Source organism: Callithrix jacchus, chromosome 12 (assembly GCF_049354715.1).
Source record: "Callithrix jacchus isolate 240 chromosome 12, calJac240_pri, whole genome shotgun sequence".
In the NCBI taxonomy this organism is placed as follows: domain Eukaryota; kingdom Metazoa; phylum Chordata; class Mammalia; order Primates; family Cebidae; genus Callithrix; species Callithrix jacchus.
In genome coordinates, this window is record NC_133513.1 from 18,296,810 (window position 1) to 18,322,381 (window position 25,572).

Genomic DNA, 25,572 nt, shown 5'->3' on the forward strand with positions numbered 1-25,572 from the left:
GGAGGGGCTGGGAGTTCTGATAAATGCAGCTCTTGGGGCCCAGGGACCCAGGCTCTCGGTGGGTTTCCCCCGTTCCCTGGGGTGGCCAGGTGCATGGCCAGGCAGGAAGCAGACTGGGCACTGGGCCTTCCCTAGGCTTTGCAGCCTCATTGCTCTTGGGGCGAGAGCTGGGGGGTGGGGAGCAAGGTCACAGCTTCCTCACACTGCACATGTGCAAATCTGACCATATGTGCAGGCCCAGGGAAGGGTGGGGAGGGAAAAGATACAAGGAAGGGAAAGAACAAGGGGATCTGTTCTTGTTTCCCACTCGCCCGCTTTTATGCCCCAGAGCTGATGGAAAACAGGAATTTACTCTTCTCTCAGCTACCTCTGATCCTGTGTGTCTCAAACAGAGCAAGCATCTCATGGCAATGATGACTGTAGCATTTACATCTGACTCTTTTTAATTTAATTTAAAAACCTGAAAACTGTTTTGTACATGACACTGGACATTACTGGATATACTAAGCACGTTATACAGGGTGTATACACAGACCCCAAATTCTGTCTTACTGAGTGATTCAAGGCCTTTTTGAGTTGACCCAGCTGCATCATACAGAGTGATTTTAGAACGAACCCCAGCATGAGCTCTGTGACTTAGATTTTTCCTCAGTCTGAAGAAGAGCGTTTGGACTGTGTGCTGTTTGGAAATGTCCCTGTGTGTTCCGCAGTGATGCGGTACACTCACCCCTTTGGTTCTGTTCATTTCTTCTCTTCAGAGGCAGAAATGGCTTAAATGGGAGTTTCTATAATCAACTAAGCTTCTGACACAGCAGAATCCCATGGTCCCATTACTCGTTTGTTTTTTACATGAAGCAGGCCTCGGAGGAGAGGTTTGAGGAGGGGTTTTTAATTCTTAAAATGGCACATTTGTAAAGAATGCCCTTTATATATGTTCTAAACAATAGTGTACACATACTCGATGATGAAAGTGTCTCTGAGAAAGTGGCTTTGGACCACACCAGGGTCTTGTTCCTTTTTGCTGTGACCCACCCCGTCCTGGAGCTGGTTGGGTCTGGCTGGATGTGCTGCCCCATGAATGCCCCGCTCGGTAACTGCTGGTCCTGAACATTCTCTTGTTTCAAGAACTGATGAGGTTCTCTTCTTCTGACTGATGGAGATTGCAAAACTCCTGGATTTCTGGAAAACAAGATGACAGGCATAGAACGCTCATGGCTTGTCTGCCCCCTTAGAGCCCTGTCCTGTGCTGGGGAAGTGGGAGAGGGGGCATGTCTTAACAGGGGTGGAATCCTCTGGCTAGTTCCATAAAAAGCCCTGTGTCTGTGATGCCCTGAGTCTTTGAAAGTGACCCAAATACCTCACACTACCCATCACGGTCATAACCAATGGCTGAGACCTTCCTTGGCCCATCTATAGATGGAGGATTCTGGGAATGCTGTTTCCTTACCCTTGACATCATTTTTCTAGGCAAGTAAAATCCAGCCACAGACTCAGAGGCTGCAGCTTTGACAAACACTGACAACTCTGCTTTAACCGAGGCCTCTGATGGCTGCCAGTGGCTGAATGTGGGCTGCACTTGGATTTGGTCTGGCTCACCATGGTTTTGCTTTTTTTTAGAGATACAGTCTCACTCTGTTGCCCAGGCTGGAGTGCAGGGGCATCATCTGGGCTCATGAACACTTCCAGGTTCTCTGGGAGTGGAACCTCCACTTCCCAGGTTCAAGCCATTCGACCTCAGCCTCCTGAGTAGCTGGGCAGATGTGTGCCAAGACACCTGGCTAACTTGTATTTTTAGTAGAGATGGTTTTGCCACGTTGGCCAGGCTGGTCTCAAACTCTTGACCAGCCTCAAGTGATCTGCCTGCCTCCTCACCCAAAGTGCTGGTATTACAGGTGTGAACCACTGCGCCTGGCCTATTGTTGTTTTTAAATCAGTTACTTTTTAAAATCAATTACTTTATAGCTTTAATAGGATGTATTTCCTAAGCCATAAATTTCACCCTCACCATTATTTGTTAAACTATGAATGTGTTCACAATACTCACACACTGAGAAATTTCTCCTGGATTCCTGGCTTCCTGGGCTATGGGGCCACTCTACGGTCATCGCAGACCCCACCACCCGTCTGTCCTTCCACATCCCCACATGCTTAGCTCCTTTATGTTGCTTCCTGCCCCACAGGCCTCTGCATTTACTACTCATAGAAATACTTACTCTGAATTATACTTCTGTAGGCTAACGTGGCTGGGGAATCTGGGGCGTCAATCAAAAAAGACTGGCCTTTGTCACAATTCTTACCTTAAAAGAAACAAATGGAATACAATTCAGTCCAAGAGGAAAACTCAGTGGCCACAAGATCTTGGGACTCTTCCTGTGCTGGTGACAATGGAAAGATCTTGAGCCCTTCACTTGTAGTGAAGAGCAAAGTAGAACAGGCTATTGGGGCTTCTGGGACCCTCCTTCCAGCAGGGTCCCCAGCCAGCATTTCAGCATGGCTAAATCATCAGGTGGTGTGTGGCAAATGCAGGTTCCAGGGCCCTACAGAGAACTGATTCAGCAGCTTCCAGGTGGGCCCACGAGTCTGCATTTTAAGAGATTAACTAGCTTTTGAGTAAAAGGATCACGAATGCACATGGTTAAAAAAAGTACAGAATACAAAAGGATATACCACGAAGGCAAGTCCAAAAAGGGCTACTAGTGTCCAGAAATATTATGGGTATATAAATGTGGTGCACGGTCACAAGTGTGCAAACCCACATACTCGCATATACCTAAAATACAAATGGGAGCATGTGACACACACATTCCGCCTGCTGCTTGTAATGTTATCTTCCCGGTCATCTGCACTGGTGTCCATCGGTGTGTTGGTCTTTCCCCGCCATGTGGCCACTGCTCCAGTCCCCTCCTATGCACATCCAGGTTTCTCTAGGACCACGTTATCCCAGAGCCAGGTGGACAAGACATAGGGGGCTTGGGGTCATTCTTGGGAATGTTCTTGCCTCCGGTCTGCCCTGCCAGCCCCCATTCATGGGTGGACTTGCCATCAGCTTACTCTGCCCATTCCCCAGGCCCTGAGAAACAGGGCTAAGTGACTGCACGGCCCATGGTCGGTCACCAGCCTTAGGTGAACCCCAGGAGGGGTTCCCACCTTGCACTCATTTCTTCAACTTTACTACTGTGTCACTCTGTGGGACAGGGGAGCCCAAGTGGGGGAAGAGGCCTGTGGGGAGAGGCTGGTGGGAAATGTGGAGCTCAGATGACCTGGTGAGGCAGGGAAATAGGGTCTGGAGGCAGGGAACGTAAGGCCAGTTCACACTTCAGCTATCACAGGAAATGTCCTCTCCATAGAATGTACACCGTAAATGACTTTGTAACTTTACTTCATCCTCTTCATTTATATGGGGCGTACCCCACACAGAGGGTATTTAAACTCACATAAACTCTGTAATGGGGTCTTTGAGCCCTGTGTTGAGGCCCACTCCCCTCCCACAACATGGAGTGTGCTTTTATTTTAATAAATCCCTTCATTCCTTCCTTGCTTTGTGTGTTTTGCCCAGTTTTTCGTGTAAGATGCCAAGAACCTGGACCACCTCCACTGTTAACACGGGGACCATGAGCTCATGTGGAACTCACCAGGGAGGCACATGAGTGCTCGTTCACTGGGCCAGACCTGGGAGCATGGGGATCCCAGAAGAGTCATGCTGGGCCTACTTTCTGTCCCTGACTTTCACTCAGGGCTCTCTTCCCCAGAGGGCTCCCCAGCTCCCAGCACACAAAGCTGCTCTAGTGTTTCCCATCTTAACCACATTTCCCCTGGGCTCCCACCTCTCCAAGAACAGGCGGCACTGTCAGAACAGCTAGTGTGAGCTCAACCCTGTCCAAGAGATCCCAAGCATCCTCTCACTCCATCCCTGTAGATCCCTCTCACTAGGTACCACTGTCACCTGCATTTTACACACGAGGCCATTGAGGCTGAGAGAGGTGAAATGACTAGCCCAAGTCCCACAGCTAGTGGTGGCAGAGGATCTGAGGCCAGCCCTCCTGTGATCGTCAGCACATGAGGCCAGGACCCACAGCACCAGGGTGCTGACGTCTATAACTCTTTGCCACCATGTTCCCAGAGGGGACTGAAGTGCTGTCCTCACGCCTTCCTGTCTGTTCCTAGGAAGGTGGCTTTGCCCCCACTCTGTCCCCAGTGACCTGGCCAGATGCGTGTCACTTGGCCCTCACACTCCACCCTCCTGGGTGTGCAACAGTGTGAACCACCCCTTCCTTTCTGGCACTCCCTGGCCTTGTTATCTGTGGTCTCCCCTTGAGGTTAGGTTCCGCAGTGTGCCATTTGACACACAGGACCGTGCTCACTAGAAGACACTTAATCCTCTCTCAGCTCAGAATGAGCCCGCAGCTGTCACAGGGGACTCCTCTGCTTTGAAATGAGCTCTTGTGAACCACCTGGAATTTTCTTTGTGAAAACTGGCCCTGAAAGGAAAGACCAGGGTTAATGCCAGGAGTGGGCTGAGGGAGTGGGGAAGATGGAGGTTGGTGGCTCTTTGGAAGACAAGTCACATCAGGATCTAACAGAGGGCCCCAAGGTCACTTCCTGATCTGTCGAACAATGGCAATGGCAGACCTGTGGCTGGGCCCATGGAAATATTTGGGTGGGTCAGCAAGTATGGCATTTTTTTTTTTTGAGACAGGGTCTTGTTCTGTTGCCCAAGCTGGAGAACAATGGCACAATCTTGGCTCGCTGCAACCTCCACCTCCCAGGTTCAAGCAGTTCTCCTGTTTTAGCCTCCCAAATAGCTGGGATTATAAGCGCACACCGCCATGCCTGGCTAATTTTTTTGTATTTTAGTAGAGACGGGTTTCACCATGTTTCCAAGGCTGGTCTTGAACTTCCAGCTCTTCTTTCAACACTGGAAAATGTGGCAATTGTGATGACCACAAGGACACTCCTCCTGGATCTCTGACAGCAGCTGCCATGCTCCAAAACCCATCACCATGTTTGTGTCAAGGCAATGCCACACTCAGGCTGCTCCTTGCTAGTGACTGAGCCGAGCATGGCACTCAGTCAGGCACGTTCCTAGGAGATGCAGCCCCTCTGATGGGTGAGTGAACCCAGGAATGCCCTGGTGGCTGTCCCCAGCTTTCCTTGACAGCAGCCAAGACACTCCAGCAGACTGAGATGCTCCAACAGACTGACACATCCAGCAGACTGAGATGCTCTAATAGACTGACACACTCCAACAGAATGAGATGCTCCAGTAGGCTGAGATGCTCCAGTGGGCTGAGATGCTCCTTTGGGCTGTGATGCTCCTGTGGGTTGAGGTGCTCCTTTGGGCTGAGATGCTCCTATGGGCTGAGATGCTCTTGAGGGTTGGGATGGTCCAGTAGGCTGAGATGCTTCTGTGGGCTGAGGTGCTCCTTTGGGCTGAGATGCTCCTTCAGGCTGGGATGCTCCCATGGGCTGAGATGCTCTTGAGGGTTGGGATGGTCCAGTAGGCTGAGATGCTCCTGTGGGCTGAGGTGCTCCTTTGGGCTGAGATGCTCCTTCAGGCTGGGATGCTCCCGTGGGCTGAGATGCTCTTGAGGGATGGGATGGTCCAGTAGGCTGAGATGCTCCTGTGGGCTGAGGTGCTCCTTTGGGCTGCGATGCTCCTGTGGGCTGAGATGCTCTTGAGGGTTGGGATGGTCCAGTAGGCTGAGATGCTCCTGTGGGCTGAGGTGCTCCTTTGGGCTGCGATGCTCCTGTGGGCTGAGGTGCTCTTGAGGGTTGGGATGGTCCAGTAGGCTGAGATGTTCCTGTGGGCTGAGGTGCTCCTTTGGGCTGGGATGCTCCCATGGGCTGAGATGCTCCTGTGGGCTGAGATGCTCTTGAGAGCTGGGATATTCCTATGGACTGAGATGCTCTTGAGGGCTGGGATGCTCCCTTGGGCTGAGATGCTCTTGAGGGCTGGGATGCTCCCTCAGGCTGAGATACTCCTGTGGGCTGAGATCCTTTTGTGGGCTGATATGTTCCTTCCCCTACTCCTTCATTGTGGGCTAATGCTCTCCCTTGTCATTTTCTTCCACAGATACTTCCCCTGACAAATGTCCTGTCCATCAATCCCATCTCGGCAGAGCTGACCTGTGGCAGAGGTACAAGCTGGCAGGAATGTCTGTGCCCCCGGCTGCTGCAAGCTCCCCGCCGGCCCCAGTCACGTCCATTCATGTGGCCTGCCTGCCTCCAGGGACCTTTGAGGGCAGCTCTTAGCACCACTCTGGTCACTGCAAAAGCTGCCTGGTGAGTGTTTTATAATGCTGGGGAAGGCTGAGAAAGCAGCTGTACTTTTGTACATTTTGTCGGGGAAATCATGCCAGAGAAGCATTTAGGGATGTGGGAAGAAGGGAAGAAGGATTTTGGGACCCAGCCTCCCGGGGTCCCTGGGGTTCTCCAGGGCCGTTCCCAACCGCCAAGTGGCCCTCGCACCCCTTCACCACTTCCTCAACGGCAGCCGCCCCCAGCACTGTCCTGGCTCTCGCTTTCTGTGCAGCCCCTTGGCAGTCCTGTCTGTGCCTTGTGGCTTCAACACTCGCCTGCATGGACACAAACCACCTTCTCCTGACTGACCCCAGAGCCTGCTGACAACCTGAGCCCCCTCACCTCTCAGCTGCAGCACCCCAGAGGGCCCGGCCTCGCCCCTGCTTCACTGTCTCTGAAGGACGGACCCTCCTCCAGGTGGCTTGTACTGGCAGTGGGGACAACTTGGACCATCAGATCCTGTCACTTTCTCTCTTGTGTGTCCCCTCCTTTCTATACCAACGCCAGAACCCAGTGACACATTCTGAACTCTGACCCCAGGGCAGCCACCCTTGGGCCTCCTGATCCCGGGCACAGGACACTGACACTCAGTGATAATGACACTTAGCCGTTTCCCACAGGCTCCCATTCTCCCCTTGAGCTCCCCATGCGGGCCTGGCCCTCCCCCAGGGCACCCCAGGTGGCCTCCGCTCTCCCCGCCTCCAGGCTCCCACCCTCCAACCCTCCCCACAAATACTTGGCCCCAACCCTCCCCCCAGACCATTCTGGGAATGTGGCCCCTGCTCACAGGTCAGTGATCTGTGTCCCCTGGAGCTGCCCCTCTACTGAGCGCCCTTGTCAGTCCCCTGCCACCACTGCCCTCACCAACTTCTAACCCGTTCTTACAGGCCTCGATCTTATCTGCCTGAGGCCTGCTTGCTCCCGCTGCTTTTCTCCCAGAGGCCTCTGGGGGTGCCAGATGGAGGATGGGTCTGGCTCCAGTACCCCACTGACCTTCTTCCTTCCATTGCCCCTATCCGTAGCTACCCACTGTCATGCCCAACCCATGACTGTGGGACTGACCGAGGAGTGAGGTTCCGCCCCATGCCGGGGTCACCCACCTATGAGTGGATCCAGGGGCACTCTGCCGAGGAGAGGGACCTCCAGGTCCTTGCACATGAGCTCCGCGCCCCCGGTCGTGGGAGGGAATATCTGAGATTCTTTCTGCAAGGCAAATTCAAAGGGGAGGAAACATGATTTTCTTGCAGAATCACAAGGATGGACCACATTTTTTTTTTTCTGAGATAGAGTCACACTCTGTCACCCAGGCTGGAGTGCAATGGGGCAATCCTGGCTCACTGCAACGTCCACCTCTCCAGTTCCAACGATTCTCCTGCCTCAGCCTCCTGAACAGCTGGGATTACAGGCACCCACCACCATGCCTGGCTAATTTTTTTGTATTTTTGTAGAGATGGGGTTTCACCATGTTGGCCAGCCTGGTCTCAAACTTTTGACCTCAGGTGATGCACCCACCTCGGCCCCCCGAAGTGCTGGGATTATAGGCATGAGCCACCGCACCCGGCCTGGATGGACTACATTTTAAAGAAACTTACACACACACAAAAGCTTAGTTTGAATGTGAAACACTTAACACCAAAAGAACTTTCCTTGAGTCAGCAGAAAGGGATTTTAATTGTGAGTCCACTTCCCAAAATGCCGGGGAAAGCAGAAACCATGTGCAGAGCACCCTTCTGACTGACTGCTCAACCGTGAAAGCAGCAGCATCTTCAGATCGCCTGGCGGCCCCATGGGCCCTCACCTTGCACTTAGGACAGAGGAAGCCACTCATGTTCTCCACCACCCCGATGATGGGCAGCTTCACCTTGCGGCAGAAGCTGATTTCTTTCCGGACATCCTGGAGGGACACCTCCTACGAAGGTGAAGAGATCAGTGATTCCAGCATCAAAGTGCGAGAAAGGGAATGTCTGTGCACCTGAGGGGGTGGCTGCAATGCAGTGGATCTGCTGTCGTGAGCCTTAGAGGTTTCTGCCCTGGTATGGTTTGATTCTGTGTCCCCATCCAAATCTCATCACGAATTGTAATCCCCACAATCCCTACGTGTTGAGGGCAGTACCAGGTGGGAGGTGACTGGATCATGGGGGCGGTTCCCCCATGCTGTTTTGTGATGGTGAGTCTTCACAAGATCTGATGGGTTTTATAAATGTTTCACAGTTCCTCCTACACACAGTCTCTCTCACTGCTGCTACTGTGTATCATGTGCCTGCTTCGCCTTCTTCCATGACTGTAAGTTTCCTGAGGCCTTCCCAGCCATGTGGAACTGTGAGTCAATTAAACCTCTTTCCTTTATAAATTATCCAGTCTCAGACAGTTCTTTACAGCAGTGTGAGAATGAACTAATATCTGACCCCGCCAAGTCCATATTTATTCAGTACCTACTAGCGCTAAGCCCTGTTTGTTTGAGGTGCTATTTAATTCCCACACAGCCAAATCACAAGAAATAAATTTGAAAGAAAATGACTGTTTATTGTTAGAGACAGGAACTCACTTTGTTGCCCAGGCTGGAGTGCAGTGGCACAATCACGGCTCACTGCAGCCTCAACCTCCTGGGCTCACACAATCTTCCTGCCTCAGCCTCCCGAGTAGCTAGGACTATAGGCATATGCTACTGAGATAGGGTCTTGCTATGTTGTCCAGACTGGTCTTAAACTCCTGGTCTGAAGTGATCTTCCTGCCTCGGCTTCCCAAAGTGTTGGGATTACAGGCGTGAGCCACCATGCCTATCTGAAAATGACCTTTTAACACGTCTCCATGCTCCATGTCCTAAATTTATTCAGCCTGAGTGTGCACTGTTTTCTAGACCACAGCTTGGCAAACCCCAGCCTGGGGACTGAATCTGGCTGGTTTTATAAATCAAGTTCCTTTGGAACCAGCCATGCCCATCCCTCTGGGCACTGCCTGTGGCTGCTTCACTCCACAGTGGCACAACTGAGGGGCTGCGCCAGGGACCGCGGGGTCCGCAAAGCCTACTTACTATCTGGTCCTTTACAGAAAGTTTGCCGATCCCTGATCTAGACAGATAATTATGAACACAAACAACTTTATGGACTAAAAAGAAATAGGGAGTATTGCCCCACGTGGACAACTCCGCATTCCCTTCTGAACTCTGAGTTTTTAGTGTTTACTGCGCATGAACAGTGCTCAGAAGCTGCCTGTTTTCCCCAGTTCACATTATCATAGGACCCTGTGCCCAAGTACTGCTGTGGCTGGTCACTGTCAGGTGTAGTAACTCCTTAGCACCTTTGGCTTCACCACTCACGTTAGCTCAAAAGGCTTGCAGCTTGGAGCCTTTTTTCCTGACATACATGTTTGACTCACGGCACTGAGGCGGGATGCAGAGGAAGTGGTGTTCAGCTAGAAAGTCACTGGGCTGTGGCTCAGTCTCTCATTTGTTTGTTTGATATGGAGTCTCACTCTGTTGCCCAGGCTGGAGTGCAGTGGCATGAACTTGACTCACTGCAACCCTGACTCCTGGGTTCAAGTGATTCTCCTGCTTCAGCCTCCCAAGTAGCTGGGATTACAGGTGACTGCCACCATGCCAGGCTAATTTTTGTTATTTTTTGGTAGAAACAGGATTTTGCCATGTTGGCCAGGCTGGTCTTGAACTCCTGACCTCAAGTGACCCGCCCGGCTTGGCCTCCCAAAATGCTGGGACTACAGACATGAGCCACTGTGCCTAGCACCAACCACTTTGTTCTGCTCCTCCATGCGCCCCCATGTCCCCTCTCTGCAGAATGCCAAAACGGACATGAATCCTGTCACCATTTTCTGACCCAGACACCCTTCCCACGGCTGCTGGGCCTGCCACTCCACTGGCTGAGCCCTCATGAGTGTGTCTGGCACCTGTGTTCCTCAGGGGGCCACAGGGGCCACTATGGGGGACCAGGCCTTTTTACTGCCCTGATGCCCAGCACGTAGTTGGAGCTCAGTGAGTGCTGGATGAGGGTGAGACTATGGGTCGTCCTGACTGATTCTGACCAATGAGATCAAACCAAACCTCCTCTGTTGGGCTTTCTTAGGTGTGGAGGAGAACATCATGAAGAGCAGTCAAGCATAACTGTGGAGGAGGGCCCCTGGTTACGCAGGACCCTGGGATGGACAGTGCCATGGTCCTGCCTTCAGGTGCTCTCTGTAGGGATTACGGAGAGGAAACTTCTTATTGCTTTCTTCTCAGCTTGGGCTCACCATGGATCCAGGGGCACAGCCACTAGGTGACTGGTACAGAGGGGCACTGGGTGTCACTACGGAAGGAGCAAGGGTACCCAGGGGCTTATCCCGAAATCCCTGACTGCACCCAGCTAGTTCTGTTGAAAACTGGAGAGATTTCCTAAATCATACTGGGATGTAAATGGAAATACACTGTAGACTAGGGGACTCGATGCGCGGACATGGCAAGGCTGACGGCACCAGGCAACATGATGTGAATTATAACTGCACTGGTGGCTTCACTAGTTTCCTCAAGGAACCTTCGAAAAGCATTCTTGACCCACTACTGTTTAATTTATGGACTAAAAAAAATACATCATTGATAGCTACAAATGTCTAGACTAAAGATGACTTATTTTCTTATTTTTCTTTTGGGACAAGGTCTCACTCTGTTGTGCCAGCTGGAGTGCATTGGCGTGATCGTGGCTCACAGCAACCTCCTCTCCCCAGGCTCAAATGATCCTCCCACCTCAGCCTCCCGAGTAGCTGGAACTCTAGGTGCGAGCTACCACGCCTGGCTAATTTTAAAATATTTTTTGTAGAGATGGGGTTTCACTATATTGTTCAGGCTGATCTCGAACTCCTGGACTCAAGCAATTCTCCCATCTCAGCCTCCCAAAGTCCTGGGATCACAGGTGTGAACCACTGTGCCCGGCTGACATTTTTAACAAGAGATTTTTGCAGATCCGCATTAGATGCAGCTGTGTAATACACACTGGGAAGAACCTTGGTGAGACCAGGGTATCAGAGCGTTGCAGGAAGGAAGCCTTGCAGTGTGGCGCACAGTTTGGACCCAGCTCCACCTGGGAGCCTGCTCACCTGGGGAGTGGTGATTATCACTGCTCCGTCGATGTGTGCTGCGGCCAGGTACTGGACGACTGAGAGGTGTTCATCTGACGTCCCAGGTGGGGTGTCCACAATGAGGTAGTCCACCTCTCCCCAGTCCACGTCTCGGAGGAACTGCTTGATCATGCCTAGAAAGAGGAATCGCAGGGGATGCTCATTTTTTCTTTATTTATCTGGCTCCAAATTTCAATAGAGCTGAGGCTGAGGAAGCTCGTCCTGATAACAGTTTCACATTATTACCCTAAGTCTCAGTACCAGATCAACCTGCTGCTGATCTCACCTCTCTAACCCAAATAAGCCACGATGAAACCATGATAAAAATAATTTCAGGGTTCTATAGTGGCATGATCTCGGCTCACTGCAACCTCGGCCTCCTGGGTTCAAGCGATTCTCCTGCCTCAGCCCCCCAAGTAGCTGGGATTACAAGTGCACACCACCATACCCAGCTAATTTTTTACGTTTTTGGTAGAGACGGGGTTTTACCATGTTGGCCAGGTTGGTCTCAAACTCCTGACCTCAGGTGATCTGCCCGCCTCGGACTCCCAAAGTGCTGGGATTACAGGTGTGAGATACCCAACCTGGCCAGGGTTCTATAGCTTTTTAGGAGAGAAAAACTCACAGCAGATACTTATAATTATATAAGGGAAAACTGGTATTTCGATGAGCTCTTTTCAACCAGTGAAGAAGAGGCAATGGATGCTTAAAAACAATATACTGTGAGGCCCAGCAGGCTGAGACTGGCAGGACAGGGTGCAGATGAGGCCGAGAGCCACGACGCTCGTGGAAGGATGTGAGAGACAAAAAAAGGCAGAGCGGCAAACCGTTTTTCTTGGGTCCCCTCCAGATAACAGCGTCATCAGGACTGCTGAGCAGGAAACCCACTGACATCACCCCCAAGTTGTCTTCCATGTACTGGAGAGGGAACAGAGGGAGGGCAAGACACACTTTACTCAAAGCCACACAGTGAGGCCCTCCCCCAGGTCTTCTGTCTGAGCTCTCGCTGAAAAAACCATTTTCAGAACAAAACTGCCGTGTGACCCATGAGCACACTCACTCTTTGCATCCTAAATCATTTTTGGAAAAAAAAAAAGGACCATGTTAGGGGATTTGAAAGAGACGCTGTATGTCAGGGCTGCGATGACAGGGACTCAGCTAACGCAAGTAAATGTCACCTCCTTAACTCTGTGTCTTGTCTTTTTTTTGACATGGAGTCTAGCTCTGTTGCCCAGGCTGGAGTGCAGCCGTGTGATCTCGGCTTACTGCAGCCTCTGCCTCCTGGGTTCAAGCAATTCTCCTGCCTTAGCCTCCCACGTAGCTGGGATTACAGGTGGGTGCCACCGTGCTTGGCTAATTTTGTATCTTTAGTAGAGACAGGGTTTCACCACGTTGGCCAGGCTGGTCTCCCTGGTTGTTCAGTTACATAGTAGTACTTTTGTGCTACGACAGCAGGGAATGTAGGCGCACGTGCTAAAAACCTTTACCATCCTACACTTTACGGAAAAAATCTGCCAATCACTGGTTTTAATCGCATCCTTTGTGCCTCGAAAAGTACCCCAATAAATACCCTGGACTGACAAACCATAAACCCTTTATGTTCATACAACCACACACTACTGTGAAAATAAGCAAAGAGGTGAAAACTTACCACTGGAGACCAGCCCGAGCCACTCTGGTGAACCTGTGTGAACATGAGCACCGATGTTCGTTTGTAGAAATCATGTACCCTGGTCACAGTTCACGTACAAATTGCACAAAGGAGACAGTTTTATAAAATACAATTCATTGTCTTAGGTGGTACCATGAAATTCCTAAAAGGAGGTGAACAGCTGGGGCGTGGGTAATAAAGATGCAACTCAACTCCCCTTGTGCCGCAAGCTGGGTTATTTGGAAACCCTGCTTGGGTGTCTAGATAAGGAACCAAAAGTTCAAATATGACGTTGTGTCTAAGGTATTTTAAAAGAGTGATAAAAATCGGGTAGGACTGTTAAGAAAATGCAGGTACCTGTGAAGCAATGAGGTGGCTTTTGTAAAAGCACAGGAGTGAAGGGAATGACCTCTGGTGAAACAGCTGATTCAGAACCAAGGGAAAGGGTTGAGGCGGGGTCAAAGGGTAGCTCCCTGGGGCAACTTCAAGATTCAGACCTCTTCCCTCCAGCAGGTGTCCAGCAGCACCCAGGTCTATTTTTCTTAAAGAAGCCTTACTTTTCTCAACGGATTTACTAAGACATGATACACAGACAGTACGACTCACCCACTGAATGTGTCCAACCGAGTGGCTTTCTGAATAGTCACAAGTGTGCAGCCATCACCACAATTTAATTTTTAATTTTCATTTTTGAGATGGAGTCTTGCCATGTTGCCCAGGCTGGAGTGCAGTGGTATGATCTTGGCTCACTGCAACTTCCGCCTCCCAAGTTCAAGTGATTCTCCTGCCCCAGCCTCCCAGGTAGCTGGGATTATAGGTGCCCGCCACCATGCCCAGCTAATTTTTGTATTTTTTTGTAGAGACGGGGTTTCACCAGGTTGGCCAGGTTGGTCTCAAAGTCCTGATCTCTAGTGATCCACCCTCCTTGGTCTCTCAGTGTTGGGATTACAGGTGTGAGCCACCATGCCTGGCCACCACAATTTTAGAACATTTTCATACTCTAAGAAGAATCGCTATAGCTATCACCCCTCAGCTCTCGCCCCTCCAGTCTCTCTCACATCCTTCCAGCCTAAGGGGATCCCTCATCTACTTTCTCTCTGCGGACTGACCTACTCTGTACATTTCATGTACGTGGAATCATACAACATGTGGTCCTCTGTGCCTGACTTTGAAGTTCTATTAAAAGAAACCCAACAAAACCATTCATTCACGTTTATACTCGTTTGCTAAGTCCACTTATCTTAAGAGTTAGGGTAAACAGGACGATCCAATCTTCTCCATTATTGGAGAAGAAAATGGTGAAACTTCTGTTTTACTTTATTTTAAATTTCTATTTCTATGAAATACTTATGTGTGATGACAGTACCTTATACCCTCACTGGGGCTTGGGCTACTACATCCATGGGGGTATGTGACCAAGCCTCAAGGAGTGAGATCGCTCTCCTTCCCTACTCCCTCAGAGGCAACCCCAAAGGCCTTAGAAGTGCCTGCAAGGGGCCAGTGCAGTGGCTCACGCCTGTAATCCCAACACTTTGGGAGGTGGGTGGATCACAAGGTCAGGAGTTCAAGACCAGCCTGGCTAATATGGTGAAACCCCATCTCTACTAAAAATACAAAAAAACTAGCTGGGCATGGTGGCATGTGCCTGTAGTCTCAGCTATTCAGGAGGCTAAGGCAGGAGAATCATTTGAACTCCGGAGGTGGACGTTGCAGTGAGCCAAGATTGTGCCACTGCACTCCAGCCTAGGCAATAAAGGGAGACTCAGTCTCAAACAAAACAAAACAAACATGCCTGCAAGGCCTGGCCCCATCGGCCTTAGGCCACCCTCCAGCCCCACTGGACCAGCCCCACTGGTCCTTGTGACACTGAGGACACAAGGACACCCAGTGTCAGAGGCCTACGCTCTTGCTCCCTTAGTGCAGAATGCTCTTCCCCCAGCTCTCCCCTCCTGTCATCCTCTGCTCAAATGCTACCCCTCAGTGAGGGCACCTTTGACCACCCCTTCCAAACAACATCCCTCTGACCCTGCCCTACTGTCTATACCCTCACCCTGGGTTGGTTTCCCATTACCTAGCATCTGTCCTCTCCCACTCAGATGGGGGTCTTTATAGGCCTTGTTTACTACTGAATCTTCAGAACAGGATTAATGCATCCCTGGCACCAATTAAACAAAGAAACACTCTTGAGACTCTTGGGACATCCCAGCACCCCCAGCCCCAGCTTCCATGCACTGCCCGTGGGGGAATCCTCTCTTGGAGAGCTTCTCGCTAGCAAGAAGCCAGCAACTACATAGACTGCTATGGCCCTGTCCCCAGCCTGCATCGCTCACCCACCCTGCAGTCTCAGTTCCCCAGGGAGACCACAAGGGCAGAAATATTCCCTTGCTTCCAGAGTACAGAGCCTTCGCAAGCCCCGGTCTAGTGTTCCCAGTCAGAGCTAAATTTCCGTGTCTCACTTCTGCATTTCACTGGCTGTTTCCATTCCCCTCTGAGGAGGCATCGAAACCAATGCTTCTCGAATGGTGTAGATGAACTTCATACATACTCCTGGCCCCTCAAAACTCACAGTTGTTAAAGTAGACAGATGGAATACCGAGCACGTATCTCAGCTCATCAGGCCCATGTAAACATTTATAGGCCAGGTGCAGTGGCTCACGCCTGTAATCCCAACACTTGGGAAGGCTAAGGCAGGCAATCACTGGAGGTCAAGAAGTGGAGACCAGCCTGGCCAACATAGTGAAACCCCATCTGTATCAAAAATACAAAAATTAGCCAGGCATGGTGGCACACCCCTGTAGTCCCAGCTGCTCGGGAGGCTGGGGCACAAGAATCGCTTGAACCCAGGAGGGGGAGGTTGCAGTGAGCTGAGGTCACACCACTGGAGTCTAGCCTGGACAACAGAGACTGTCTCAAAAACAAAAACAAAAAACAACAACAACAAAGCATTTATGGGCTCTGCATACCTGTTTGTTTACGTCTGACAGTGCTGTGCTACCGAGTTTGCCTTAAGAGAACAATTTCCCGAGTTCTGTAACCGCTATTACCTGCTCTCCTTCCAATCCCATTATCTTGGGAATTGATGGCCCACATATATCAACGTCGAGAAGAGCAGTCTAGGGAGCAAGAAGAGACCAAAGCGGTTACATAACTGAATGCACAAACCCCAGGTACACACCACTGGGAGGGGAGTGGGGTTAGAGGAAAAGGACAGGGTAGAAGACAGAAACCAGGTCAAACTTGGAGCCATCGGATTCTCCTGAGGGAGAGTCATAACACTGATCTCAAGGTTCATAAACACGGATGCCCCCAGTTGCCCACCCCTCAGCCTGGCTCAGCTCCTTGAGGGTGATCTTACAGACCTGAGTGTCAGGTCACTTGGAGGCTTGGGCCCAGACCCTGTTTACTGAACTCTGGCTGGAGGAGACAGGGAAAGGGGCCTAGTGCCTTTTTGGATTGTGTGATAGAAGGGATGGGACAGCAAGCGAGAGCCATCTTGGAGCCACCCTAAACAGCAATCCTTTGCTCACCCCCTCACCAAGTCTTGCTCTCTGCATCTTAAATATTTCTCAAACTCATCCTATCTTGTTCAGGAGTCTCAGATGCAAGCATTTAAGCACACTATGAATGTATTAAAAAAATATACTGGGGGCTGGGCACAGTGGCTTACACCTGTAGTCCTAGCACTTTGGGAGGCCAAGGCACTCATGTGCCTAGATGGTATCATTATCTCTTGCTGACAGAGGAGAAAACTGAGGTTCAGAGGGGACCAGTTCAATAAGCAAGGAACAGAGCTGGGGCATAAACTGAGGTCTTCCGGCCCCAACCAGGACTCTTTCCAGTATGCCAAGAGGCCTGCTGTGGAGGACCAAAGTGGAACCCGAACCAAGCTCTGTTTTCCTTTGATCCTGAAGGTGAATGACTATTTAGGCTAAACTTTCAAAACGGAAACTTAAAGTGAGATGGAAACCTGGAAAAGCTCTTTGCTTGTGACTCGGGTGTAGTATCACCGGACCTCTTCCATCCTAAGCCTTCCCCTCTGATACAGGAAGTCTGAGATGGCTTTTGGGAACCTTCTGAGAACAGGGCTAGTACTCATCTTGAAAGCTGCAGTGACTCAGATCCAAAGTGCTGCACCTCCGGGTCACTTTTTAACTTGCCCCCAATTAGTTTCTTGCCTACCTCTTCAATTCTCTCAACAAGCCCAGCCTCCTACATCCTCTGCACCCAGCGCTGTCTCAAACCTGTGCGGGGCGGAGAGTGGGGAAGCGCCATTCATAGACTAGTGCCGGCCTCAGGCGCCCTCTGTGGGGCCATCTGAGGAACACAGCAGAGTGACATCATGGGAAAACTTGACTTTGCTCTCCCGGGACCTTGATACTTGGGACTGATGTGTCAATGATCCACGGGGAAATGACACCATCAATGACTATGAGTCGAGAGACATTCCTCGATATTCTCAGGTTTCTAGCTACTCTGTCTCCACGCCCTTCCTTCAGGGAACAATTTCATCAGTTCCCTTTAGAGGAAGTTCACCCCCTTGAGGAGTGAAACTTGCGCGAAATGATGTAAGGATGCCAGAAGAAAATCAAGCACACTCACTCCCGTGGCAGGCCCGAGAGGCTGCTGACAGGCTCCTGCTACCCAGATGGCCAGGGCGGCCCTGTGTCCCGTCTCTTCAGACTTCCTGTTGAGCCTATTACTCCCCCAGAATCTGTCCAACTAATTCTGCCGAGGTTAGGCCAGATAAGCAAAGCTGAGCAATGTGCCTGCATTCCTCCACACCACGACCTCTGGGCCTGTGTTTGCAGCTGATGGGAAGAGGCAGCATTTGCTGCAGAAGGTGGAGGGATGGGGATGCCACAGGGCTCTCAGGACCCAAAGCGTCTCCTTTACCCAGCACCCCAAACTGCCCCTAATGAGGAAAGTAGGGGAAGTGGGGTTTAGTCCCAACTTTTTTTTTTTTTTGAGATGGAGTTTTGCTCTTGTTGCCCAGGCTGCAGTACGATGGCGTGATTTCATCTCACTGCAACCTCTGCCTCCCAGGTTCAAGCAATTCTCCTGCCTCAGCCTCCCAAATAGCTAGGATTATAGGCATGTGCCACCACACCCGGCTAATTTTTTTGTATTTTTAGTAGAGACGGGGTTTCTCCATGTTGGTCAGGTTGGTCTTAAACTCCCGATCTCATTGGCCCTCCTTGGCCTCCCAAAGTGCTGGGATTACGGGCGTGAGCCACTGCGCCCAGCTCCCAACTTTTAGTCCTTGTACAATTTGCTTCTGCTCTCTAAGCCTTGGTTGTTCAGGCTTCTGATATGTGAGATGAGTGCTCCGATGTCACCAAGGCCTTTTCCTGCTCTGCAGTCCCAAGTCCCACAGGAGAGGCTTGCACAGTCAGTCCTGAAACACCCAGTGCTGATCTTGTAATGACAGCCTTTCAGATCACAAATGTTTAATTTGTGAGGGCCAAGTGTGGTGGCTCACGCCTGTATTCCCGGTGCTTTAGAGGCTGAGGCAGGCGGATCACCTGAAGTCAGGAGTTCAAGACCAGCCCGGCCAACATAGTAAAACCCCGTCTCTACTAAAAATACAAAAATTAGCTGGGTGTGGTGGTAGGCACCTGTAATCCCAGCTACTCGGGAGGCTGAGGCAGGAGAATCGCTTGAACCCTGGAGGTGGAGGCTGCAGTGAGCCAAGATTACACCACTGCACTCCAGCCTGGGCAACAGAGCAGCAGTCTGTCTCAAAAAAAAAAAAAAAGTTAATTGATGGAAGTTGATGACTTGTTAGTTATTCATGGTTTTTGAAGTGGGGTCTCACTCTATTGCCCAGGCTGGAGTGCAGTGGCACAGTCATGGCTCACTGCAGCTTTGAATTCCCAGGCTTGAGTGATCCTTCTACCTCAGTTTCCTGAGTAGCTGGGACTACAGGTGCTCAACACCATGCCTGGCTAACTTTTTTTGTGTTTTACTTTTTGTAGAGACAGGGGTCTTACTTTGTAGCCTGGGCTGGGAGTCAGTGACTTTTTCAGTAGAAGATGGTGTGTGACTCTTCGCCGTCTCGTGACTCAGGCTTATGCTACAGAGGCTCCTCCTACCTTCACTACAACTTACACAATCCCTGGTCAGCCTGTGATTCATCAGGGGTGTTTTCTAATTCTATTCTCTCTTGATCCAAGGCCCTTTGCCAGTGAGATGACAGATATCTGCTTGCCTCAAGCGCTAACATGGAATGGCCTTGCCTAGGGTTAGAGCCAAGCTTCCACCAGACAGCAGGCAGGCAAGGGTCAGGGTGCATCCCACCATCCAGCTAGATTTAGGACAGGGAGAAATCTGTGCTGCTTGACTTTAATCAAAACATTTTCAGTATTTTCCATGTGTTGACACTTTGCAGATTGTGATGTCACTGTCATGAGTAGGTCTGCCTGGGGAGAAAATCTTTCCTAAATGCTGACTTCTTTTTTTTAGATCACCACTGCATAAAGAAATACGGCTGATCTAGCCGTATTTCCACACTGGTGTGCTTTCCTTCTGTATACTGCAAAGTCTAGACAAGCATGCAGCAAAGACTTCAGAACGTAAATACATGAAAGTGAATGATGTCAACAGTTGTCTACTCATAAGTGGTTACCTGCAGGGGACCAGATGAAAGCCCATCTCCAGTGAGCTGTTTAAGAATATTCCTGACAGCTTTGAAAAGCAAAGATTATTCTAAACAATACAGACAATCTGAGAAACCAGATTTCTTAGCCAGTCCACTAGGCCAACACAAATTTGACCCTCAAATGGCAAGAGACTGCCAACTAACAAAACAATGAATCAACAAGAATATCTGTGTGTGTGTGTGTGTGTGTGTGTGTGTGTGTGTGTGTATATAAATTTTAATTTTTTAAGATGGAGTCTCGGTATGTCACCCAGGCTGGAGTTCAGTGGGTGAACTCCGGTTCAATCTCAGCTCACCGCAACCTCTGCCTCCTGGGTTCAAGTGATTCCTGTGCCTCAGCCTCCTGCTAAGTAGCTAAGACTACAGCTGTGTACCACCACACCCAGCTAATTTTTGTATTTTTTAGTGGAGACAGGGTTTCACCATGTTGGCCAGGCTGCTGGTCTCAAAGTACTGACCTCAAGTGATCTGCCTGCCTCAGTCTCCCAAAGAGCTGGTATTACAGGCATGAGCTACCACGACCGGCCCAACAAGCATATTTTGAATCTACTCAGTACTATGCTTTGGGTAGGCTACAGACTCATCTCTAGCAGATATAATCATCATCCCTTCATATCCGGTTAGTGAAATAAAGTAATAAAAACGATGGCCATCACAGACATTTACTGAGCATTTATTAGTGGTCAGGCCCTGTGCTAAGTGCTCTATATGTGTCATCTCACTCAGTCCTTGGAGTCCCATTTCATAGGTGAGAAAACGAAGGCAGAGTAAGCCTGGTAGCCTGCCCATGGTCACTGCAGTGGTGCCGATGGAGCCGGAACCTGAGTTTGGGCTGTCTGACTCGAGTGTGTGTTCTTAACTACCCACAACCCCTTTTATTAAAGTTGAGATCCAGAGGGCAGCACTGGGTAATCTGAGTTTTCATGCTCATCTGTATACTTGGGAGGAAATGAATAAACTCTTGTAAGGGCCAGCAAACGTTTTCCACAAGGGCCAACAGGAAATATATTATTAGGCTTTGTGTGCAAAATCAAGAATCACATGTAGGTTCTTAGGTACTAATTTAAAAACTGCAATTTTAGGCCAAGCACAGTGGTTCATGCCTGTAATCTCAGAGCTTTGGGAGGCCGAGGTAGGGGGGATGCCTTGAATTCAGAAGTTCAAGACTAGCCTGGCCAATATGGCAAAACCCTACCTCCACAAAACACAAAAATTAGCTGGGCATGGTGGCAAGCACTTGTAGTCCCAGCTACTTGGGAGGCTGAGGTAGGAGAATAGCTTGATAAGCCTGGAAGGTAGAGGATGCAGTGAATCTTGATCATAGCACTGCACTTCAGCCTAGGTGACAGAGAGAGATCCTGTCTCAAAGAAACAAAAAACATTTCAAAAATGTGAATACCATTCTTAGTTCATAGGCCATAAATAGGCCATAAAGACAGGGAAAACTGGATTTGGCCTTTTTTTTTTGAGATGGAGTCTTGCTCTGCTCTGTCACCCAGGCTGAAGTGCAGTGGTATGATCTCAGTTCACTGCAACCTCCGCCTCCTGGGTTCAAGCTATTCTCCTACCTCAGCGTCTTGCTCTCTGCATCTTAAATGTAGTCCTCTGAGGAGCTGGGACTACAGGCACACACCACCATGCCTGGCTAATTTTTGTATTATTAGTAGAGACAGAGTTTCACTGTGTTGTCCAGGCTGGTCTTGAACTCCTGACCTCATGATCCACCCAACTCAGCCTTCTAAAGTGCTGAGATTACAGGCATGAGCCAGTGTTCCCGGCTGATTTGGCCTTGGCTATAGGTCCCTGGCTTAGAGAAGCAAAAAGGGTTATTAAAGAGGAAAAAGAAACAAGAATGTAAGGTAACTATCCACATACAAGGGGAGATGTACATCTGCTAGCCATTTTCTTGGTTAGAGAATCCAATGAAATGCTTCATTTCACTACTGGGCATTGCTTCTCTGCAGGGATTGAGATTCCAAAGAGGCCAATTCAATGTTTCCTTTGAGGCAGTCTCATTCTGTGCACCAGGCTGGAGTACGGTAGCACAATCTCAACTCAATGCAACCTCTGCCTCCCCGGCTCAAGCAATTCTCATGGCTCATACTCCCGAACAGCTGGGATTACAGGCCTGCGCTACCACATCTAGGTAATATTTTGTATTTTTAGTAGAGACAGGGTTTTGCCACGTTAGTGGGGCTGATCTCAAACTCCTGGCCTCAAGTGACCTGGCTGTCTTAGCCTTCCAAAGTGCTGGGATTACAGGCGTGAGCCGTCACAGCTGGCCTAGGAATTGGTTATTTAATAGCCATCATGACCCTCAGACAGAATAAGCATCTCCCAGTGGTTCCTGAGGTCTCACCTGTGTGTTTTCATCCTCCGCTAGGCCATGGGCAAGGTGGGCGCTGAATGTGCTTTTCCCAACACCACCTTTCCCAGATAATACCAAGATTTTGTGTTTTACGGTCTTCATTTTCTCTTTGATTTCTTCTATAGCTGCAAAGAAAGCCAAAGTACAGGGGATGAGGTCCCTGACCAAATTTCGAATGTCACTCTTCCGGTCAACCAGGAAGAGCTAACTCCTAGTCCTAGTCCTGGGGCTGTTTAAAAGGATCCTCTGAAATACCTCTCTGTCAATGGTAGAAGTGCGTGCCAGGAAGAAAATAAGGCTATTATCACATTTGAAGGTGTCTCATTTATTGGTTTACACGTTTGTGTACCCCAACTAGAAGATACTCTCCACAAGGGGAGGCGCTCTTTGAAGTTTTCAGTGCTGTATTCCCAGCTCCAGAAGAGACCTCTGCATACAGTAATGGTCCCCAACTTGGGGACAAAATCCCCCAGGGACATTTAGTAATGTCTGCAGACACTTTTCTTTTTCTTTTTGGGACAGAGTCTCATTCTGTTGGCCAGGCTAGTCTCAAACTCCTGCCTGACCTCAAGTGATCCACCTGCTTCGGCCTCCCAAAGTGTTGGAATTATAAGCGTGAGCCACTGTGCCCAGGCTGGAGACACTTTTCATTGTCACAGGAGAGGTACTGCTGGCATCTGACGGGTAGAGGCCAGGGATCATGCTAAATGTCCTATAATGCACAGGACACCTTCCCACAACAAAAAGTGATCCTGCCCCGAATGTCAACAGTGTCAAGGTTGAGAAACCCTGATAGACAGCAGGCTCATACTAAGTATCTATCAATGGAACTATCTTATTTCAAATCCTTAAAACAATACACGAGGTATAAAGGAAAATAAAATGTTTCATGATGCCCCACTTAGAAATCCCAAAGTGCTGGTGTTACAGGCGCGAGCCACCACACCCGCCTGTCTCCATCTTTGATGAGTGAACATTAGGCCTGGAAACCTCCCAACACTGCTGTCCTCCTTCCCATCAACGGACAGCTATTACTTCCTAACCTGTGTCAAAACATTCTACATTAACCAGACTCCTACAAAAGGCCAAAGGCCTCACGCATCTCCATCATGAGATGACGACCCTCACAAATTGCTCCTACGGAACTTCTTTGCTGGCCCCTAAACCTTTGAAGATGAATATCCTCCCATAAACAAGGACACGTCAACTGTAACTTTCTTTAGGACCGTAAACTTAGCCTAACTCCTTGTGTGTTACTACTGTCTGTTAAATGTCACACTGACAATGTCCATTACAAGCTTCCCATGTGCTGAACAAAGACAGGATGATCGATCCTTCCTCTCCTCTCCTGAGACATCTGCCTAATGAAATCTTCCTTTACTCCCTCTTTTGAATTTTCACCTTATCTTCTGTATAGCACAGATATACTGGGCACTAATTAAAACCTCACAAGACATGACTACCTGTTTCAAGTCCTGCCACACTTTTTCCTGCATGCTTTTTCCCCTTTTAATGAAATATATAAACATGAGCCTCCTGGAACCTCTCCAGGGAGCACAGGCCACAGAAGGTTCTGTGACTTGTGTTTTCCAGGGCACGTCCTCAAGCTCTGGTTCAATAAACCTCCACTGGTAGAGACTTGGTTCAGTCTCTCCACTGGATTGACAGAAGTAACTATTTTTCTCTTCATTTATTTCTTTCCTTTGAGATAGGGTCTCACTCTGTCACCAGGCTAGTAGAGTGTAGTGGCATGATCTGAGCTCACTGTAACCTCCACCTCCCAGGTTCAAGAAATGCTCCCACCTCATCCTCAAGAGTAGGCATGGACCACCACGCCCGCTAATTTTTGTATTTTTAGTAGAGACAGGTTTCACCACCATGTTGGCCAGGCTGGTCTCGAACTCCTGACCTCAAATGATCCACCTGCCTTGGCCTACCAAAGTGCTGGGTTACAGGCATGAGCTACCACACCCGGCTTGTTTCCATTGTTGATGAGGAACCAGAAGCTCAGAGAAGTTAGGACTATTGCTGATGGTCACACTACATGGACCCAAGAATCAAACCCAAGTCTCTCTTTGAACTCCTTCAAGATTCTCCCCCTTGGCGGGGCACAGTGGCTCACGCCTATAATCCCAGCACTTTGGAAGGCTGAGGCAGGCGGATCACCTGAGGTCAGGAGTTCCAGACCAGCCTGGCCAACAGAGTGAAACCCCATCTCTACTAAAAATACAAAAATTAGCTGGGCATGATGGTGGGTGCCTGTAGTCCCAGCTACTCAGGTGGCTGAGGGACAAGAATTGCTTGAACCTGGGAGGTGGAGGTTGCAGTGAGCTGAGATCACACCACTGCACTCCAGTCTGGGCCACACAGCAAGACTCCGTCTGAAAAAAGGAGGTGGGGGGGGAGATTCTCCCTTTGCATCCTGCTTAAGGTCCTGAGTAGGCTCCTAGAGTCCTCCCATCCTCGAATCTGTGCTTCACAGCACTTGAAGCTGTGGTGGTTTAGTTGCTAGCTCACGTGTTTATGTTTCCAGTGTTAAGCTAAACTCCACTAGGGCAGTGACCACGCCTGATCCCCAGCTGTGTCCCCAGGACAGCAGGGTACCTATGAGGCGATCAACACATTTCCGTTGAATGAAAGAAACAATCACTCCTCAAAAGGAAGAAAATTGTATCAAGAAAGTAGCTGGCAGAGCCCGGATTTAAGTCCGAGAACTCCCTGACTTCGGAGCTTGTCCCGTTTTCTCCGCGGTGGGTTAGTACCACTCAAACCACTGGAACGGATACCCTTAGTAACGTGCCTTCCAAATCTGCGCCAGTCTCCGCCCCCTATCCGTGTTACTGCCTTCGCTCCCGCCTTTTAAAGGCCTCGTCCCTGTCACTCAAAGCTCCGCCCTCACCCTGCCCAATTTCCACGGCCCGCCCCCTCTGGGCCCCGCCCCTCTCCGTATACAATACCGTCTAGCCCGCCCCTGTCACTCATTCTGCAGATCCTGCCCCCTATTTTCATGCCCCGCCTCTTCCTGGCCTGGGCCTGTCACTTCCTGTTGAGGCCTTGCCCTTTCTCACCTGGGTCTGGAGTGGCCCCCGCTCCAGAAGCGCACAGCCGCTGGTTGGGGCATCCCTGACATGAAGCCCCTCGGCCCGCCTGGGCGCTGTCGGCCCCTGGACAGTCTGCGCAGAGACAAGACCACAGTTAGAACAGCTCGCGACACTTTCGCCCCACCACCCACGCCCCCTCCGCGAGCTCACCGTGAGGTACCTCCTCCATTCCGTCGCCTTTGCCGCCTTCGTGGTCACCGGAATCCGCTGTCGTGCATTTCCGCCTTACGAGCACTATCTGATTCTCGGGCTGCGCAAAATAAGTCTCGGAAATAGAGGTCTGTGCGCACGCGCGAACTTTGAGCCGAGAGGCTGGGACTCACTTCTGTGTTCCTTTTCCGCGATTTCCTATCATAAATACTCCAGCAGTGCATCTCCTAAGAATGAAAGC

At 50.1% G+C, this 25,572-nt stretch overlaps 2 protein-coding genes across 12 annotated transcripts in view; one reads left to right on the forward strand and one right to left on the reverse strand.

Annotated features, from left to right (window-relative positions):
- The window catches only part of TVP23A (trans-golgi network vesicle protein 23 homolog A), a 60,428-nt gene extending 51,775 nt beyond the window's left edge, over positions 1 to 8,653 (forward strand). The window contains exons 8-10 of one of the 10 annotated variants that reach the window (XR_013524686.1): positions 4,855 to 5,107; positions 6,074 to 6,282; positions 6,533 to 8,653. The gene's annotated coding sequence lies outside the window, so the exon portion shown is untranslated. Of the gene's footprint in view, positions 1 to 328; positions 3,538 to 4,854; positions 5,108 to 6,073 lie in introns of those variants that run through there. The other 9 variants (XR_013524689.1, XR_013524687.1, XR_013524690.1 and 6 more) reach the window with 9 other exon arrangements.
- Positions 870 to 25,373, reverse strand: NUBP1 (NUBP iron-sulfur cluster assembly factor 1, cytosolic). Of its 2 annotated transcripts, none has more exons than XM_002755930.7 (11): positions 25,332 to 25,373; positions 25,149 to 25,253; positions 22,072 to 22,205; positions 16,099 to 16,167; positions 13,055 to 13,087; positions 12,231 to 12,321; positions 11,383 to 11,537; positions 8,099 to 8,209; positions 7,401 to 7,503; positions 2,214 to 2,297; positions 870 to 1,179 (listed from the first exon to the last, which is right to left on the reverse strand). In XM_002755930.7, exons 1-11 carry the CDS (start codon positions 25,348 to 25,350, stop codon positions 1,121 to 1,123), a joined length of 963 nt encoding a protein of 320 aa, XP_002755976.1. In that variant the 5' UTR covers positions 25,351 to 25,373; the 3' UTR covers positions 870 to 1,120. The 2 variants fall into 2 exon arrangements, with proteins under 2 accessions (XP_002755976.1, XP_035122955.1); XM_035267064.3 differs by having other exon boundaries at positions 25,342 to 25,371.
- Between the last annotated feature and the right edge of the window lie 199 nt (positions 25,374 to 25,572).